The 21,542-nt window shown below is 36.9% G+C and overlaps 1 protein-coding gene across 1 annotated transcript; it reads left to right on the top strand.

Moving 5' to 3' along the window:
- Positions 1-2,771: 2,771 nt before the first annotated feature.
- LOC128992820 (uncharacterized) lies at positions 2,772-20,216 on the top strand. The gene is made up of 5 exons (XM_054416562.1): positions 2,772-2,856; positions 4,287-4,334; positions 8,022-8,196; positions 16,864-17,103; positions 20,098-20,216. The coding sequence occupies exons 1-5, from the start codon at positions 2,827-2,829 to the stop codon at positions 20,214-20,216; spliced, it is 612 nt and encodes a 203-aa protein (XP_054272537.1). The 5' UTR covers positions 2,772-2,826.
- The last annotated feature ends 1,326 nt before the right edge of the window (positions 20,217-21,542 follow it).

A 21,542-nucleotide genomic window follows, 5' to 3' on the forward strand; every position in this document is an offset into this window, starting at 1 on the left:
CTCACCAATCAAAAATGGCTTTAGGCTAATGTGATTATGCAGCGTCTGTCTAGGCCTGGCCTAGCAGTAACAGTTCGGGACTTAGGCCTTGCTTCTTGGAATTTGAAAGAAGAATAGAAAAAGTTTGATCAAATTCGAATATGAATATGTGTTTTCCACATTCCAATAGAGAGTAGACCAGTGATGTTTTATAGAATTACTCTATCCGCTTAATTCGACATCTTTGTGAGTAATTGGTAATTGTGTTTAGTAACTGCACGTAAAATTATCTATAAGAATTTCCAAACAATTATATCTAAGCTATTTCCATAGGAAATACATTTTTTAGTATGAAACAGTATAAAATAATCAAACAAAAATGATCACTCTAGTAACAACTCAGATGACTTACAGTTTGACAAAGTGGAGATGTTTTTTCTAAGTTCGTCCATTTTCAAATTTTTGTCTTTTATTATTTTTTTCAAAGGGACCTGAGGGTACCTAAATATTTTTTGTATAAATGGTCACAGGAGTATGTTTATATATTTTATACATTGATGATGATTAGATGGTAATACCAAAACTGATTATGAGGTTATGAATATTTCATTTGAATTTTAGCTAGTTCCCTATAGCTAAATCTACTCTGTGAGTGTAAGCATGTGTAAACCAAGATTTCAATAATAATTACCATCTGCAAATAAATATATGTTTCCCTTTTCTTTTATTAATTTTCTGGCCTATATACAATACAATCTACAAGTTTAGTATGTTGTAATAAAATTTTGTGAAATTATGTTACATATTTACAATACCTATTCGATATTTATGGTAACACTGGCTGTTCTGTTTCTTATGTAACTTCGTTAAATATTCGAATATACTAAAAATATGAGTAATCCCTAAATTTAACTGACACTTAAGAGTAAGGGTATAGAACATAAATTAAGAGCTTACATTTTACTGGTAATTTCCACGAGGTGATTCACTTATTAAAACACTATAACAAACACTATTTTGTATATGTATAAACATGGCACAAAACCACTAACCAATACGGTCTTAACACTAAACTAAGACGGTCTTCCTCCGCGGCTGGAGGCCGGGCCGCTTCTAGCAGAAACAGGATGACAAGCCTCTCCCGCGCAACCCCGTAACACCTGAATGATTTGGCGGGGAAATGTAGCAGTCTATTTGTTGGTACATTCTGTAACTTTCTTTTGTATTCTGTATAATACATTCCGTATACACGTTATAGCCCATCCAGGCTGATCTAGTCAAGCATTTATCATAGTTAGTCTTTATTATTCATTTCAAGATACGTGCAAGGATCTTGCAAAAATTATGACAGCTAGCCTGACCATACTAATGGACCGAATAACACGCAATTGGTTCCAAATTAAAGATATTTTCCTGTAGATGTGCAGAATCCCTTTATAAATTAAAATAGACTAAAAAATGAGCAAAACAAATAATTTAAAACTAAAAAAAAATTAAATTGGTCTTATGGGTTGCCATTTTGGTAACGAAATAACAACAAGGGTGTTTTTGGCCCACCCTGTATCTGAAAAAGTTAAAAATATTTTTACGTTATTCCTTTGGGTCGATTTGGTGGGAAATAATTTTATTTCATCCTTGTATGTTAAGCCGTTTTCCGTATTCAATTTGAGACACCTTCCGTGGGACATCCTGTATATTCCAGTATGTCTTATAGATTGTAAAGGTAAAAATGAAAAAATGAGGTATCTAACAATTCATTAACATGCATTTGGTTTTCATTCTTCCAAATTATTTGTCAACTGTTGTTTGTGATTAAAGATATTTTTAAATTGAAGTAATATAATATGTTTTATATTTATACAGGGTGTTTTTTTTTTTAACTTGCATCTTTATTTATGTAAAAACCGCAATAGATAGAAATATGCAGTTTGCGGGAATCATCTATTGACGTAGGGGGCCCAATTTTTTTAATTCAACGTTACATTCACATTCCCCCCCCCTTTTCCCCCTGCCCCCAACTCATTTTTTTAAAATAGCAAGGTACCCCTTGTGACATTTTAAATGCAAGAGCATGAAAAAAGAAAAGATTTGATGAAAAAAAATTGAAAATGGGTTTATAAATTTGTGAGATATCCCCCCCCCTTCCCCGGAACTTATTTTTTTTAATAGCATGTTACCCCTTGTAACATATCAAATGAAAAAGCATGAAAAAAGAAAATGTTTGGTGAAATTTATTTTTCATTTGATATGTCCCAAGGGGTACCTTGCTATTAAAAAAAAAAAGTTATGGGTAGGGGAAAGGGAGGGGGGGAATATCTCACAAATTTATGAACCGATTTAAAATTTTTGTTCATCAAACATTTTCTTTTTTCATGCTCTTTCATTTGATATGTCACAAGGGGCACCTTGCTATTTAAAAAAATTAAGTTGGTGGCAGGGGGGAAAGGGGGGGGGGAATGTGAATGTAACGTTGAATTAAAAAAAAATTGGGCCCCCTACGTCAATAGATGATTCCCGCAAACTGCATATTTCTATCTATTGCGGTTTTTACATAAATAAAGATGCAAGTTTTTAAAAAAACACCCTGTATAAAATAATTATATTATATACAATATATTGAAGTAACATATCATATATATTATTGAAGTACTTGGAAAGACCATTATTTTACAAAACCGTGCCGTATTAAGATAAAACTACTACATTTTTAATTTTCCAAACCATCGAAAGTATGGCATTTGAGTTCTTAATCAATCCATCAAGGTCGTAACTTAATTTAATTATATGTTTGCGCCATATGTACTAGAATGCTGAGCTGGGTTTCACTCACATCATTGCAAACTCATCATGGAAGTTATAACTACGATTTTCTTTATTGTAAGTACTATACGATTAATTTATTCAATATTCCGAATATTTGGTATTCATACTATAAGTATTCAACGTATTTATTCTGAATAAGCGAGTTTTTGCTGCTGAATCAGATAAATAAATAAGACTAAGGTACGGTATTATACTATTGTTTTATATTCTTTTATTTAGATTAGCCAATTTTTAGTAGCAATCATCACAGAAAACAATGTTGTTAATAAATGCTAGGTTGTTTAGGTGATTAGTTTAGCTATTACCCTATTACCTAGTTTAGCTATTAGTTTAGGTGGCACGGCAAGACCTAGATCCAGGCTTTTTTTCATTTTTCACGCCCTTGGAGTTTAGAAACACTAATCGTTAAACGTTTCATGCACATACGAGCTGCTATATCCGTGTTGTGCAACGGGAAGGAGCCTCGGAAGGGAAATGTATGTTTCTTTTAGCTTAATATTTTATCTCGACCACATAAAATTGAATCAAATTTAGAATGAAAATTCATTCACACCACTTTTGTCATATAAAATACATTTTTTTAATTTATGTAGGTGGTGAAAATGAATTAGGCTACTCGAGTACAATATAGGTAGCACTGATAGGCTTATGTACTAAATTGACTTAAAATTGTATACATACGTGGTGACAGGTATGACACATTTTACAAACGTTTCATAGTTATAATTTGTACCAATTAAAATAAAACTGTTATTAAAAATTGTACATCTTAAATATCTAGAAACAACTAGTAATTCCACTAAGTTACTTTCCGTTTATTTTTAACTAATAGGATAAAATTTTCAGCAAGTTAGTCAATGAACTGTTATATTTCGTGAGAATATATTCAATATATTCCTTTCAATTGCTCAAAATACGATTCCTTTCAATTACGGTTTCACGGAACCTCAATTACAGGCTTTGCCTATTATAGAGGCTCTATTTATTTTCTCTACGTTAAAATTTGTAGGTCACGCTTATTGTACATAGCAGATGTTCTTTTCATGTTTAAGATTATTTATTTTTGTTTTCTGAATTCGTCATAGCCTATGTCAGCCTGGTGAGAGCAACGGACTGAAATAGCATAATTATTCAAAACCGTTATAGTCGTAATCAACTTTATTAGTTTTGTATCTTTTTATTAATGTGAATTTATTCAAATTTATTTATTTATTTTTACAAATTGTGACCTGTGTATTATATGTATCCGATCTGAAAGAGAAAATAAACAAATATTCTATTATATTCTAATTAATCAAGTGTATATAGTAAGAGAATGGAGACACTAATTTTTTGCATATTTTCAAGTATGTGCTAAGTAATGAATAAATAAGTTATAAAATGTTAATGTAATTAATTGTTATGTGTGTTAATACAGCAAGGCATTTGTGTGTTTGTATTTATACCGTTATTATGAGTTCTTAATCTTTCTACTGGGGTTTTAGGTTCTATTGGACATAAACACGATTCAGGCAAACGAGTTTGATGTTAAGGTAAATAACAGGCTAAGCTAATAAACCATAATTATATTCATTAATATTGAACTTGTTTTCCACACACCTGTAAACCGTTACATGCGCGCACTTTTATTATTTAAGTTAATTTTTTTTATTATTTAAATGAAGTATATAATATATTATTGACTTTACAACACAGAGCACCTAAATCTGCCATAAGCTTTTTCCCGAATTATTGTTTACCTATGATAATTTAAACAGGATACTAATAGCATATATTAAACCTACTCATTGATTTGTCTTTCTCATATATCATTTGAAGACAATTTTCAAGTTGGTTTCTTTGCATTGCAGTTATTTCATAGCTAATTTAGCAAAAGATTTATCTAATTATAAATAATAGCCTTTTTGGGTTTAAAAGCAAACAGTAAAGCAAAAATCTTATAATCCACTCTAAAATCAAAGAAAGAAAATGTTGTCGAGGCCAGTGTTCAACATCACCAACTTGAAGCACACATAATTTAAACCACCTTCAGAAGAGGGTATGTTTTATATATGCTTCAGATTTTACAATAAGAAGAAAAGTCTTCTTGTGTTGGTTAGTTTATGCTAAAAGTACAGACAAGTTAGAAATATAGTCGTATACACGAATAATATAATAGTCGTATGCTCGAATTTGAGCAATTGCAAAGTATTACAGGAGTTATTTGAAAACTAATAACAGTCATAATGTCTGATGACTTAAAGAGTCATCAGACACCACATGTAGCACTCAGTATTCGTTCATTTTTGAGTATGTGAATAGTACCTAGCCATCTTTAGTTGTATTGTTATGTATAATGATTTTGCCGGTGGCGTGAAATAAATAAATAAGAGTCAACTCAAAGATATAGTACACTCCAGTTATCGAAACTGGCAATGAACTCACTCTGAAAAAGAACGCTTTTGCTCTTTTGTGTATCATGTGTTATGAAGATGGCTTGTGGGGCAAAACCCGAGGACGTTTATTACAGGAATTGGTGAAAGGGGGCGTCTACACAAAAAATACTTAATTTTGAAACATCGTTTGTAAAAATCCGTCCATTATTAACGGAGGAGTAGTGTTTCGTAGAAATCGCCTTCACGATACAGGATACAGGAGGTTCCACGTAAGGTGTCTCAAATTGATTACGGAAAAACTGCTTAACGATGCATTTGATATAGGAAAATTAGGTTTTTTTGTTATTTACACAAAAACTAAAAGAGATACGAAGTAAGTGTGAATCACAAAGTTATTAAAAATATATAAAAAAAAACAATAAAATGATGTGCCACTTGACATAATGTTGTTGCTATTTGAAAATTTTGAACAATGGGCATTTGCAATAATATTTTTTGAGGAATTTTTATTATAAAAAAAACCCGTTACTTGTAGCAAATTACAGTAAAGCTGATTTCATAACGAGCAAGAAAATTCAACTGGAGAAGAGCTTAGTGCATCGGTATAGGAAACACAGAGTATTAAAAATATAGATTTTTTTCCAAATGAACTGCTACTACGACAGTGTCATTTTGAAACGGAAAAAGATAATCAGTTTCTGTTTTTGCCAAAATTTTTGTCTATTAAATATCTTTAAAATTGTGTATAACATGACATATGTTTACATTTGAAAATTCCAAGATTCGTACTAGTGATTCTCAGTTTTTGGCGCACCCTGTATCGGAAAAAAGTTTTAAAAAATTGTTCACGTTATTCCTTGGGGTTTATTTAGCGGGAAATAATTTTATTTCATCCTTGCAAGTTAAGCCGTTTTTCCGTAATCAATTTGAGACACCTTCCGTGGGACACCCTGTATATAAGGATACGAACAACATGAAAAGTGACGTCACTGGCTCTAATGTACAACTAGGCTAGTAGCCATACAACTTTTATACTTATTTCATTTCTTTTGTCTGTGTTTACGATTTCCGTTGTTATTTCTTTGCCAAAGTAGTAAAACAATTTCTACATTCAATTTCATTTTTTACGTAATTAGAATTTTGTTGACAGTAGTTTTAACTGCATGAAACACCTACATGGTGAGTGTATTTATAGCTATTTACCTTACAAGTGTAGTAAGAGCGTCTTTACATCACGCAGGTGAATGTTGTGCAACGAGCGGAAGCGAGCATAATTTACCTGCGTGATGTAAACAACTTCTTTACTTCACTCTTGAATGTTATTGTTATGCTTTAGAGTATTTCCCTAACCTAGCTTTTGTTTGTAAAATAACATTACTGTTAGAAGATGAGTGAAAAGTTAATGTTATGTTTTAAATGTTGTGTTTCCAAGTAAAAATATCCTGTATTTAATTGTAATCAATAAAAAGAGTTCACTTAAAAACAAACCAGTTTATATATTGTAGATTAACTTACACCCTTTCCTGTATATTGTGGGAGCATGAAGAATATTGTGCGTAACCCCCTGTATATTTTCGGGCCAGGTAAAATCTTGTAAGTTACACGTTACGCAAGAGCGTGTTTACATAACTTAGGTGAATTATGCAGTGATGTAAAAACGCTCTTACTACACTTGTTAACGTAAATAGCTAGTTTTACACTGAATTTTAGAGATCGCATTTTTCCCCCGTTTTTTCCCGAGAATGTATTTTTGCCCCGTTGCCAAGCACGGGCAGAACAATTTGTATGATTAGTACAACAAGGCTCTCAGACGAATCGCCGGAATTGGCATCATTAAAACGAGACATCCTACTAATATTATAAATGAGAAAGTTTGGATGTATAGATGTATGGATGTATGGATGTATGTTTGTGACAAGTGAACGCGAAAAATACTGGTCGGATTGGGCTGAAATTTTGCATGATGATAGCTCACATTCCCGATTAACATATAGGCATATTCTTATTTCAAAAATCCTTTCGGGCTCCGCCCCAGTGGCTCTGGAGTTTCCCATGTTAACCTTATGAGAAATGGAATTATTGAATCTTAACAGCTGTTTCAATTAAACAAGTTAGTTCTGTTCTATGATGTTCAATCAGCATTAAAGTTACAAGGATTACCAACAGCGTGCAGCACTATTATTTCTTTTACATTTATGACAACAGCTAATTTGCAACCAAAAGGTGAGTGAGCGTAGCGAACGAACTTCAACCTGGAGGCGAGTTAGCGTAGCGAACGAGCTAACCGGAAGGCAAGTGAGCGCAGCGAACGAGCTCCAACCTAAAGGTGAGTGAGCGTAGCGAACAAACTTCAACCAGGACGTGATTGAGCCATGCGAACGAGATAATCTTGAAAATTAAGAAGTTAAACGGGGCAAAGCCCGCGGGTTACAGCTAGTTTAAAATAAGTCAAAGATAACTTTAACAGATCCCAGGTTAAGTTATTTAAATTTAAGTTTATTAGATTAAGGATTTTTTAGCTGAGAAGGCCTTGGTCACGCCATTTAAATTGGGTGACGTCAGTTGGTTACGTGGTTGGTCAACGTTAAATGAATTTAAATAAAAAAAACAGAATAAAAAATGTAAAATATGAGAGAAGATTGATACTCTTGAAACAATCTGAAGAAGGCGACATAGTCACAGAAAAATCGTCACCCTTCAGGAGGTACACGAATATGTTATAATCACCTTTTATATTTTTATTTATATGTTAAGTGATTCAAGACTACACAAAAATTAAATAATTTTATCTTTTAACAAAACGTTACAAAGTATTTGGCAATAAATGCGTTTGGTTTTTTTCAGCCCCATGAATTGGCTGAAGATCATAAAGACGAATTTTTAATGACATTGATCTTTATGGACAAGGACGGTAGTGGACAAATCACAGTCGATGAGCTGAAACATTGCTTAGATCGTTTTAAAATAGAAGTCACTAACGATGAAGTTAAAGAAATGATCAGGGTGGCTGATACAGACGGTAAGATCCCAGTGATTGTGCAAAGGTATGCAGGGACGTTACCTTTACATACATTAAAACTCGCTCCATTCTATACTCATAGCTGGTTAAAAATACACCAAATTGTGTCACTTTCAAAATCAGTTTATGTATTAGTAATAGCATTATTAAGTTGTGCGCACTACTCGATAATAGTGTTTTTTTAATGCATCTAATGATTAGAAGATGAATTTTTTGTCTGAAAAAAAGATGTACGTCTAATAACACTAGTAATAATATATTTACACTTATAATGTTGATTGACAAGACGCTATAGTTATTTGTGTAACTAGTGAGCAAAGTGGCACTTTGCTGCACACGAGAGCAATTTTTACTCGAATGATCTCGAGTGCAGCAAAGGTCTTTTGCACTTGTGTTACACATCATATTTTTCCTACAGTCACTATAAAGCATATAAATAATTAGTCTTTCAAACACTATACAACACGTTTTTAGGTTCAGCTGACAACACAAATAGGTGCCCTAGAGAAAGTAGTCACCGGTCCGTATCACTCCGCTATTTTTTCCTCGGCAAGCAATGTGCTCCGCGACTTGAGAAAATAGTTCCGTATGTTTTTGTAATTTGAAGTGGTTTCCACGCCTAAAAAATGCTTTAAATTTATTTTCTTGTTTATTAAGATCGTAGGAATGTTTTAAAAACGTTTAAAAGTTCTCCATGACTACTCGATTAATGGCTCTGACCTGAGAAGAGTTGATGAGTCCAAGGACCTGGGGATAGTAATGACTTCTACCCTCAGTCCGGAAAAGCACTTGAATTACATAGTTAACAGAGCATCCTCTCTTGTTTTGGGTTCATTATGAGATCTACAAGGGATTTCAACTCACCAAGACTACTTGTTATTCTGTACAAAACTCTAGTCCGACCAATTATGGAGTACGGATCCATTCTATGGTCACCGTATCAACTCGGACATCAAGATATGCTGAACAAGATCCAAATCCGTTTTCTCAGACTGCTGGGATGTAGGATTGGCTTTGACTACATCGAAACGCCTATCAGAGAGGTCAAGAGCTTTTTGATCTCAAACCACTCCAGTTAAGTAGAACTAATCTTGACCTCTTCTTTCTCTACAAGCTGTTGAATGGTCTCATGGACTGCCCTGCTCTCTTGTCCGGCATTGACTTCACAATTCCTAGAGGAACACGTTCCGGGACCATCTTCCGGAGAAGGTTCGAGTCCTGCTACTACGCTTATCACCATGGCACTTCAAGACTGCTAAGACTTGGCAGCATTTTTGCTCCTCGACTGAACTTCTTCGGCGTCTCGGCCAACTCCTTCAAGAAAGAAGTCCAGAGGCTACTACAGTGATTCCCTGCAAATCGGACAGTCTGAAATTTGTAGCTGTTGTATTTACCTGAAAGTGATTATTGTCTATTTGCATGTTTCATTTTATATGATATTTGTTGGTTAGGTCATTGTTATCAAAGGACATATTTATTACTGTTACACACTAAATATTTTATTGCATTTACTGGCTAGGTTATTGTTATCTAAGAGTTTGTATTTATTATTTGTTACTCACTGTTGTTATTTTTCAATGTTTACTTTCATCATAGCTAAAGTTGGAAAGTAACAGTTTATCAATGGAACAAGTAGTTTTGCTATATTTGTTTTGAGCATGCCTCAAAGGCCACGTCGTAATATTGGCCATCGCACCAATAATGCAAATATTGTAAGAGAGTGGCGTCGTGAACAAGAAGAACCAGATGAAGCAGTGGCGGAAGAAGCTTTAAATGATAGGCAGTTAGCTAATCAATCAGCTGCTCATAGTATTATTATCTTTAAGTGTTGCCAAACGTACACGGATTACGTGCATAATAGAACCACGCTGTTTTTTGTTGTTTCGTTGAAATCCTTATGTGCGCCAAAGTATAAACCGCACGACAAAACATAAACCGTACGACAAAGTATAAATATGCAGCAATTAGCAGTTTTCTGTACTATAAACAGTACAAGGAAGCCAACTTTGTCGGGTGACTGTAGGAAAAATACATATGAAAGTTGGTAAGAGGTGATCGATGTCGATTGGACACTCCAATCATCATCAGACCCAATAGGCGAATGACAAGAATCAAAAATAGCGTCCCTTATATATTATTGGATACCGGAAGTACCGGCCAGTAAGTTTCTATAGGTACAACTGGAGTCAAAATTTACTTGTTCATCTTATTTCTATTTTAAAATTTCCCCTTGTAAATATACAATTCTTCCCAAGCATTCTTCACACATGTCCTTCTTTGCAATTCTTTAAAATACATACATCTTCTTCAATTTTCCCGAAGTGGCCATTTTGTAACAAGTGTTGTGCGACATTTGATCTTTCCAGTTTGCTGTTTCTCCAAGCAGAGAAGACATGGTTTTTGAAACGTTTAATTAAAGTTTTTTTTTTCAACGCCAGTGGCATTTCACGAGAGAGTTACGAGAGAATAAATGTTTAGTGGATGTGCCGGGGATTGATCCCGTCTTACAACTTATTTTATAGATACCTGAAGCGTCAAATTTGTTACAATCTTCTATATGCGGATGCAATATTTTACTCAAGGTGATCTGAGTCCTTATAGAAGATTGATACAATAAAACAGTAGATAAAATACATCTACTAATACGATCAGATATGTATATTTTCTTCAATTAAGAAATATTGCTCAGAGATAGTGGAGCTAGAAGTATGACTCACTGGCCAGGTCACCGGCTGATCGACAGCTCCAAGAACGCACAGTAGACTCAAGGGATGATACTATTAGTGCGGTTGACTTTTTTTTTAATAGAGGGCCAGGCTTTAAGTAACCATGGGATTGCATCGAAGCTAGAACAGCTTATTGTGCACCCTCATTCACAGGTCCTCATTCTTTGTCAAATCCCAGGTCCTTTGTGAACCGTGAGATCCTTTTGACTATGGTGACCCGTTCTTCCCTTTGATCTCCAGTCGATAGGCCAAGGGATCTCATGCGCATACCTTGTAGGGCTGGGCACATAAATATCACGTGGAATGCTGTCTCCTCCTCCTCTCCACATTTCCTACATAAGAGGCTTTCAACTTGAATTCCCATCTTGTGTAAATGTCCACGGAATACCCAATGGCCGCTAATAAAGCCAACCACCTTCCGCAGGGTCTTCCTATTCAGCCCAAGGGCTTCTGCCGCTATCGCACCTGTGTGTGTGGTGCCTTCAGCATTCTCTTTGACTGTACATTTCCTTCTGTTCTTTCCCAGTTCCTTCGATGTTCTATGCCCATTAACTGGCGAACAGCTCTCCGTGCTGTGCTGTAAGCAATGCCACACGTCGGCTCTGGACCCATGAGCGGGCTTTCAGCTCCTTTGTTTGCCCACTTATCAGCTCCCTCATTTCCAGCAATACCTTTGTGTCCTGGAACCCAACTAAGGATGATCCTGTTGGTCTTTCCCAGGGCTTTCATGGCTTGATGACAGTCCCATACAGCCTTGGAGGTAAAGTCGAAACTGTCAAGTGCCATTAGTGCTGCTTTGCTGTCTGAGTTCATGTATATAGTGTGGCCTATAAGACCGCGCTTCAAACACACTCTCGCACACTCAGACAGGACAACCACTTCTGCCTGGAATACAGTGGCCATTTTTCCCAAACTTACGCAGAACTGTGCCTTGGATCTGACTCCATGTATTCCAGCCCCCGTGCCCGTTGGCTTTTTCGAGCCATCCGTATACCATGGGGGGTGATCCCCCTTTTCATGTGTTCAGGTTCACCCTTATCCCAGGCATCCCTGTCAACAATGTTGACATTGTATGGTTTTTCTAGATCTGTGATCTTCACCATCCTGTCTGGTAGCATTTCCAAGGAGTTCATTTGCACCTTGTCTACAATTCTTGTGTGCTCACTGGAGGCATTATACTTCCAGTTGCCACTGCAAGCCATTCTGTAGGCTGCCATCCTTGCCTCTCCTTTCACAATGATGTCGAGAGGTGGCAGGTTTAGCACTACTTCCAGGGCTGCAGTTGGAGTGCCTCTCATGGCTCCTGTGATGCTAAGGCATGCCACTCGCTGGATCTTTTGTAGTCTCTTTACAGCGGTAGCTTGCATTACCTTGGTCCACCAGACCACCGAGCCATACACCATCATCGGTCTTGCAACCCTAGTGTATAGCCAGTTAGTCATTTGTGGACTTAGACCCCAGGTCTTCCCAACAGCCCGCCTCATCATCATAAGTGTGGTCTGAGAGCGTTGCGTTATATGTGCTGTTCCAGGTGAGCTTGTCGTCCAGCCTTATTCCTAGGTACTTGAACTCCCTCTTAACCTGGATCTGATTACCGAAGAGAGTTGGTACTCTAGCAATATCAACATTTCTCTTCCTTGTAAATGGTACCATTACAGTCTTCATTGGATTGACCCTCAGACCTTCCTGGTTACACCACCTCTCCACTATGGACAATGCCCTCTGCATGAGTTCCAGGCAAGTGTTCATAAATTTTCCTCTTATTAGTACAACAATATCGTCAGCATATCCTTGAGCGTACATGCCCTGTGCATTGAGCTCGGACAGGAGATCGTCAACCACCAGGTTCCACAGATTTGGTGACAAGACGCCACCCTTTGGACACCCTCTTTGGGCCTTGACCTCTCTCACCGTCCCACACAGAGAAGCTTGCGCTCTCCTACTTTCGAGCACGTTGCCTATCCACCTCACTACAGTGCTTTCCACATTTCTTGACACCAGCTTTGATACAATAGAGCGAGTACTAGTGTTGTCAAAAGCTCATTCTATATCAAGAAATGCAGCCACCGCTATTTCCTTGTTCGATATAGCACTTTCAATCTTACTAACCAGCGCATGCAAGGCTGTTTCGCATGACTTTCCCTTCTGATAGGCATGTTGGTTCGGATGCAAAGGATGGCTTACCAGGACCCTATCCTTTATTCGTCTATCCACTAATTTCTCCATTGTCTTCAGGAGAAACGATGTAAGGCTGATTGGTCTGAAAGCCTTGGGCACAGCATATGTGTCCCTTCCGGGCTTCGGTATGAATACCACCCTCGAGGTCCTCCATGCTGTTGGTATAACTCCACCTTCCTGCAAAAACCCAGGATAGATGCCATCGGTACCAGGAGCTTTAAATGGTTGAAATGCCCTAAGAGCCCATTTGATACCGTTATAGGTAATCACAGCCCTAGCGCAGGCCCAATCTTCTCTTGCCGTTCGCACCCTAGTCTCTCTTTCTATCTCCTCCTGGACTGTGCTCTGCGGTTGCAAGGATCCTGGGAAGTGAGCGCTCAAAAGGCTCTCCAGCACTTCTTCTGGGCCGTCTGTGTATGTGCCATCCTCCTTAAGCATTGTTCCTAAAGGATTAGCTTGACCTCGAGCTAGTACCCTATGAACCTTTGCACATTCAGAAACACTCTCCATGTTCTGACAGAATTCTCTCCATGACTCTTTCTTAGCTCTTCTAATTGTCCTATTGTAAACAGTGAGCATCTTTGAGTAGTTGTTCCAATTTCTTGTACGCTTTGCTACATTATACAGTCTGCGAACCTTCCTCCTCAGAGCTTCTAACCCACTATTCCACCAGCAGGCTTGCCTGGACATGTTCTTTACAGTCTCCGGGCACGCTTCTTGGTATGAGCTTAGTATGGCCGCATTTAGAGAATTCGCCATACTCTCCACCCCATGCCCTTCTGTGTCTTTTAATTGTCTTAGTCTGTCCCCTAGCACCTCACGATACTGGTTCCAGTCTGTCCTTCTCACGTTCCTATAGGTCTCTTTTGTACAGATCGAACCTATAGTGAATTCAATGTAGCTGTGATCTGACGCTGAGTGATCATCAGATACCCCCCATTTTACAACCTTTGTCGCCGCATAATTACTGGCCAAGGTTATGTCCAAAACCTCTTCCCTTAGTACCACCCCTCTCCTCTGTCTAAAGGTTGGTTTGGATCCCTTATAAAGTATAACTAAGTTAGATTCAGCTACAAAACTTAACAAGCTCTCACCTCTCTCATTGACGTTGCTGCTGCCCCAGGCCACATGATGGGCATTGGCATTGCAGCCCAACAGCAGGTGTTTTTCCCTGGCTCCATATTCGACAACCATCCTCATTTCTCTGGTCGGTGGTGGTTCCTGTGAGTCATATGGCAGGTATACTGAGGCAAGCAGGATTCTGACGTTACCGTCACCCATCTGCCCGTATACCTCGGTCACGGCACAATCCCTAGAACAGAGATTAGTGACTCTCAGTGTCTTAATATTTCTACTGACAAAAATGCAAGCTCTAGGTTTGTCACTGTCAGTATCATTGAGCGAAGCTCACTTTCCCTCACTTTGTAACTTCTTTGTAAGAGCATCAGAATGTAATGGCTTGACCAATTGATATGAAATTTGGCCAACAGCTAAAGAATACTGAGCACAATGTTTTGGTAAAAAGATATTTGCAAATTTCCTTCTGGATTTTATTTTACGGGTCACGCAATTTTGCTTGTTAGGCTATTTTAATGTAAGTTGAAAGAAAAATTATATTGGGTTTATGACATACTAGCTGTACCCGCGGGCTTCGCCCCGTTTAACTTCATAAGTATTCGCATGGCTCATTCACGTCCTGGTTGAAGTTCGTTCGCTACGCTCACTCACCTTTAGGTTGGAGCTCGTTCGCTGCGCTCACTTGCCTTCAGATTAGCTCGTTCGCTACGCTAACTCGCCTCCAGGTTGAAGTTCGTTCGCTACGCTCACTCACCTTTTGGTTGGAAATTAGCTGTTGTCATAAATAAAAAAAAAACAAATAATAGTGCTGCACCCTGTTGGTAATCCTTTTAACTTATATGCTATTGAACATCATAGAACAGAACCAACTTGTTTAATTGAAACAGCTGTTAAGATTCATTAATTCCTTTTAAATATGAAAAATCATAAGATTAACATGGGGAACTACAGAGCCACTGGGGCGGAGCCCGAAAGGGTTTTTGAGATAAGAATATGCTTTAATGTTAATCGGGAATGTGAGCTATCATCATGCCAAAGTTCAGCCCAATCCGTCCAGTAGTGTATGCGTGATTGAGCAACACACACACACACACACACATACACACAAACATACACAAACTCACAAACAAGATGGGTTTATCTCGTTTCATTTTAATAAGATAAACATATGTTAATTGTTTGTAACTGTTTTGTTTACATTTCAATGTTTACTTTCATCATAGCTAAAGTTGGAAAGTAACAGTTTATCAATGGAACAAGTAGTTTTGCTATATTTGTTTTGAGCATGCCTCAAAGGCCACGTCGTAATATTGGCCGTCGCACCAATAATGCAAATATTGTAAGAGAGTGGCGTCGTGAACAAGAAGAACCAGATGAAGCAGTGGCGGAAGAAGCTTTAAATGATAGGCAGTTAGCTAATCAATTCCAACATAAATTAGATTCACACAAATTTTACACTTGCACTAACTGTCATCGCCAACAACTAACAGCTTCAAACCAATCACCGATTTGTTCGCGTTGTCGTTCAAATGCAACTAAATTCACGGCGTTAAATAATATGGATGTGTCAAGTGTCCCGAACGAATTAACTGACCTGACGTCCCTGACGATTGTAGAACAAATGTTGATTGCACGAGTACATCCTGCTATGCCCATTTACAAAGTACAAGCAAATGGTCAGGATGGCCAGTTTCACTACAAAGGTACAGTATGAACTATCAGATAAATTTGTCATTCTTTAGAATTTAAATAATATCGGGCAAACAAACGGTGAATCTGTTGAAAGGGAACATATTGTAGGGTGTTAGCTGCTTTAAGCCATTGACTATCTTTAAATAATGCTTCGCTCATTTATGCGTCTAAAGTGTAACGGTAGACCACCCTAGTATATCAACTCACCTTTTGCGGTGCCCATCCCCATGATTCTGCCTCCTGCGGTCCATGGCTCCTGGATCAGAGCCACGCCTATGCGGTCGGCAAGAATTTTCTGGCAAAGCGTAGCCGTAGCCGCCTTGCTGTGTTGGAGATTTATCTGGAGCACCGCAACCATCCTCTACTTGTGGGGATCCTTGCTCCCATGCAACCTGAAGGTTACCCTCTCGCAGCCCAGGAATGGGCGTATCGCAAGAGACTTCAGCTTCTGCAGGGAGTTTTCGTCAATTATTATGACCAGGAATTGTCCGCTAGGGTTTGAGTTTCCCCCAACGACCGCCCAGTGGTCTGTGTCAAGGTCATTTAATGTACAAGGGGTGTGTTGGTGTGTCAAGGTGCAGCTTATTGCCCTGCATCACGTCCTTCTTGGTTGTTGCCCCCGTTGTGGTGGGAACAAACACTGATACCTTCACAGCTTTCACAAGGTCTTTGGCTGGGGCAAGCTTCAGCGAGCTGCCCTCAAAGGGGCTCAGCTCCTGAACCTGTTTGACCAGCCAGTCCTTTGTGGTTGCGTTAGTACAGCCGAATACTAGGCATCCGCCTTCAAGATGGCAGCTGCTTATCCTGACGTCTTTGCCACGAATGGCCCGTCTGGACAGCTCCCCCTTGATTTTGTTGGCTTCAACCTCTGTCAATTTCCTGTCCGGGTGACTGGTTCACCACTGGTTCTGCCTCACTCTGGCCTGCAACTCAGTATAGTATTTTACCGAGCAACTCAAATTGATAAATAAATTAACAGTAATTTTGAACACAGGGAACGGGGAGCTCAGTGTATCTGAGTTGATGAAACAGTTTTATGGACCTACTTGGGAACAAGTCAAAGAAAATGTTGATGAAGCGTTTCCACTTGCCGATAAAAACGGTGACGAGATGATTGATCATGGAGAATTAAAACAATTTGTGCATAGAATAAATAAAAATTTGACCGATGATGAAATCCAAAGAATGCTCGAGGATGCAGACAAGGACGGGGACGGGAAGATAAGCCGAAGAGGTAAAAGTGTTCGATAGCTTTCAGTTTCTAAGGTTTTATATAGTTTTATGGAAAGTGTAAACTACTCATTTTTTTCGTAACCACAATCTTGTGTATGATATAACTTGAGTAGTGGACCAACAAGAACTCATCACAGTGCACCTTCTTTTGTCACCACAGGGGACCGACTGAGTCTGCAAAGATGGATTCAACTTATATTCTCCAGGAATAAGGATTATTGATATCAACAATTTGAATGAAAACTCAGATGCATACATCAATGCTTGGTTTTGCAATGTTTTTCTTCAAAAATGCTCTTTCTATTAATGACAACGAGAGGTCGTCCAGTGGTCGAAACTCGACCAAAAATATCTAATGTACTGTACTCACTTATCTATTTTCACCCCACACTGTAAATAAGACATGTGATTGGAGTTTCTTCCATTTGTTTTGATTTTCTGTTTATATTTCGTTGTTATTTCGTCGCCATGGCAACGCATAAGATCTATGTTAATTTTTTCAAATTTTTAAATTCATTTTTCGTGCTTATCTTTGAGCCTATTTAAATTTATAAAGGGATTCTGCACACCTACAGGAAAATAGCTTTCTAACGGTATGCGTAGATTTTACCTACGATGCACACGAGCTGAGAAAAAAGGTTTTAAAGAAACATGCTTGCCTATTAATATATAGATAGATAATGCAAAGAGATCATATTGGTGATATACTTGAGTTGATAACCACGTTTGTTGCTGTTACCCTTAACATGCATTATTGAAATTATATTATACAAGGTGGTCCGTGTACAGACTGTGCATTTTTATATGGCTCAAAACTTCTTTAAATTAGGGAAAATAAATCCAATGCAATACTTTTTTACCTTTCAAAGATTATGTTTGTTTAAAACAGTTATTAGGTAAATAAAACTACAAATTTACAATAAATCTGATAATTGGAATTTAAATGGGTTGATTTTATAGATCCAAACCACGTTATTCACCTTTCTCAATTAGGTCAAAATCATAAAAGATTTTAGCTATTTGAAAATCTATTTCCATAAACTGTTTTGCATCTTGTTTGCAATCTGGATGGTTGAACTAAAAAATCAGCTTTTAAATTGCAATTCACATTTTAACCGTTACAAAGAAAGTTAGAAAGCACCACTGGATTTTCGAAAATATGTTCTAGAAATAGATTAACTCAAGGGATGACTAACTGTAGACTAACTCAATAGATTATTTAGACTAGGCGGATTTCCATTTACCCGGCTGGATTTCTACTAAAATATTCCCTAAAATTGTCAGATTTATTTCCTTATTATTTATTTATGTATAATAACATTAATTTTAGTGAGTACTTAGGTTTGCTGCCACAGGAAAGATATTTAGGTATGTGTGTGTTTTTTTTTTGTTTTTTATTGAAATTTTTATAGCTTAGTATGAAATAAACAAAATTGTCAAATTTTATTAAAATATATATCTATAAACAAGCAAACTACTACAGTTTATTTATTCTTTATAAGAATAATATGGGAATTTTAAATTTACATTTTTTTACCATTTCCATAACCGTTGCGCATACAACAACGCTGCGATATACAAAATTATTTCATTTTTTATCTCAGGGTCAAAAATGGGAAATAGTAGTTTACGCAACGATTGCGTTAAGTGAGTCTTTACGACACGAGTAGAAAATTTAAGGCACGAGCCTTGGCGAGTGCCTTAAAAACTTCTACGAGTGTCGTAAAGACTATTAACGCGAGTTGCGTACACTACTTTACCTACGACCGTTTTTTAATTACTATCAATTTGGATTTAATTACTAACAATCACTAATGATAACTTTTTAGAGAGGTTAGGTTTTCGTGTATTGTCATTGCCACTGAAAGTGATGCAACGACTTGTTGTATAATCAGCTGATTTCCTGTAATTACGTGTTTGTTAAACTTCGTAAAATATTACATTGCTAGCAGCATTCTTACCATAAATAATATTGTATCAGGTACAATTCGGCAAATATTTAATTTATTTTTGGACTTCCACCAACTTAATTAAGAATACGCGAGTATCAACATGAACAAGTCGGATCAACAATTAAATTGGTCAACTGATCAGCTGATCAGCTGATTAGTTGACGTTCGAAGCATTACAATTTTAATTCTTTTCTCTCAATACTTGAACCTCATTGGTCCGTTACCTGTGTGGATAAGAGAAAACTATGCGGATATGAAATGAAACTATGCGGATATGAAAGTAAACAGCTGTAAAGTGAAACTTTTCAATTCTAAGAACTGGACTGAAATGGCTACTTTAAAAAACGGTCGTAGGTAAAATCTATTTTTACCACATAAAACCCCCAATAAACCCCCGTCCCCATAGTCTAATTATGCTGGTTCGCGAACTCTTTCGAATAAACGTAGGTTTAAAAGTTTGTACCAAATTTCATCAAAATCTGATCATTGTTGCTCGACTAGTTATCGCACTAACAGTCATATACATATATGAATTTGAACGGATTGTGTTTTTGGCCTCTGGGGACCTCAAAACGAAAAAGAAAAATCGGTCCCTTGTCTAGGTCTTACAAAGAAACCTACGGTAAAAGCTTATTCCCTGTATGGGAAATTCGCTAAACCAACATTTTTCTCCTATAAAGAGCCCTGAACCTACTTCTTTACATAGTTTAGTATAGTTTGGGAAAATATTATTTATACAGTTAACTGTATAATCACGCTCCACCATTTAATTTGAAAGTCAGGTTCAAATGAAAACTAAAACTGCTCTAACATGATTATCTTTCATTACTACTATAAGGGTGGAACGAAAGACTATATTCACAGAAAAGGGTTGTAAAAATCTGATTAAACCAACCAGATTAAACACTTAGGGTGGAGAAATTACCCTTCATTTTTTCCTCTGACAGAGGAGAGGTTTTTCCCCTGGCCTCTGTTATCGATGATTATGACAATGTAAGTAAATATTTCCCAATCAGCATTTAACATCAGTGTTTGTGTTACAGAATTCTTTCTGATCCTTCTACACAATCATAGGCGTAATCCTGAGCCTGAGCCCTACAGAAGACATACATTTACAAGAATTGGCAAGTGGGTACGAGGCATTTTCCGCTTCAAAGCTTAACATTATTCATAAAAAGTTATTGAATGTATCATAAGTGTTGATTTATTCTTGATTTCCCTGGATATGTTCATCCATTTAGCAAATTTGGAAGTAGTTATTACCGTAGGTTGCACGGTGGTGCTTATCATTTCTTTACAGGAATATGTTATCTGTCTAATTTATTAATACTTCGCAATTATTATGATATGACATTCATATAGAAAATCATTTATTTTCTTAAATATGCAAAAACTTGAACAAAATAAGGTTTTATCTTGAGTACTTTTACTTTTTTCTAAACAATAAGGCTTTTCAAAATATATTATCATATTTGTAGACAGGATAATTTTTTTTATGTAATCTTTTACATTGCGAAGAGTAAATAAGTCTTAGAATTGCATTTACATTCCAAAAATACCATAAAATACACAGTTTTCCACTTTTCAAGTTTGCCGCCATTTTTTAAAATAGCCGTCATTTTTTAAATAATAGAAAATGTTTTTAACGAATTTTATGGTCTTTTTTGGATGTGGATGCAATTTTAAGACTTATTTACTCTTTGCATTTTCGCTAAACCTACTCGTTTAGGAGCTACATGATGTAAAATGTACACCGGAAGTCATTTTTCCATAGGCTGAAACTCCTAAACGGTTTATCGAAAAAATGTCTAGAATAAAAACGTTTTTAAATCGCATGTTCTATCCGAAAACATGATCAAATATAGGGTGTTTCGTAAGAAATTTCAAAGTTGAAAAATAGTGACCGAATTTTTAAAAACTAAAATCATATTTTTAACTTCCACAAAAATAAAGGAATGTCCCCCATTTAAAGTTTTCTCTAATTCTTATCGTTTCCGATATCCCAATGGTGGCCTCCTTGAGTTGATCACCCTATAAATAAAAAAAAAAAAACTATTGCAAAGCTTAGGGCAGCTAGTCTGACCATACTACTGGACCGAATTACACGCGGGTTGTACCAAAAGAACGGTTATCGATCCTCTATGTGCAGGTTTTATTTGTATTTTGAGAATATTCATGTTAATTGGGTCAAAAATGGAAATTCAACTTTTCTTATAGAGATTTAACATGGAGCTAATTTTATATATTAATAGACGATGCTGAATCCCTCCCCACTCTTGGAGATGTTGAGGAGGTGTAGGTGTAGCTGTAGCTCGCCGTAAAGGCAAGGTAAGTCGGGTGCTCGCATAGTGAGCAGGTCGATGAGGAAGTGTAGGTCGCCGCTTACAAGGAGGTCTCGAAAAACTTAGTAACCTTGTAACCTTTCGAAAACTTAGTTCTCGAATGCTTAGTTCTCACAAACTAGTTTGTTTTTACCTCACCGCTTAGC

This window comes from Macrosteles quadrilineatus, unplaced genomic scaffold (genome assembly GCF_028750875.1).
Source record: "Macrosteles quadrilineatus isolate MER2022 unplaced genomic scaffold, UCM_ALF_1.0 Scaffold_4__1_contigs__length_99947679, whole genome shotgun sequence".
NCBI lineage: Eukaryota > Metazoa > Arthropoda > Insecta > Hemiptera > Cicadellidae > Macrosteles > Macrosteles quadrilineatus.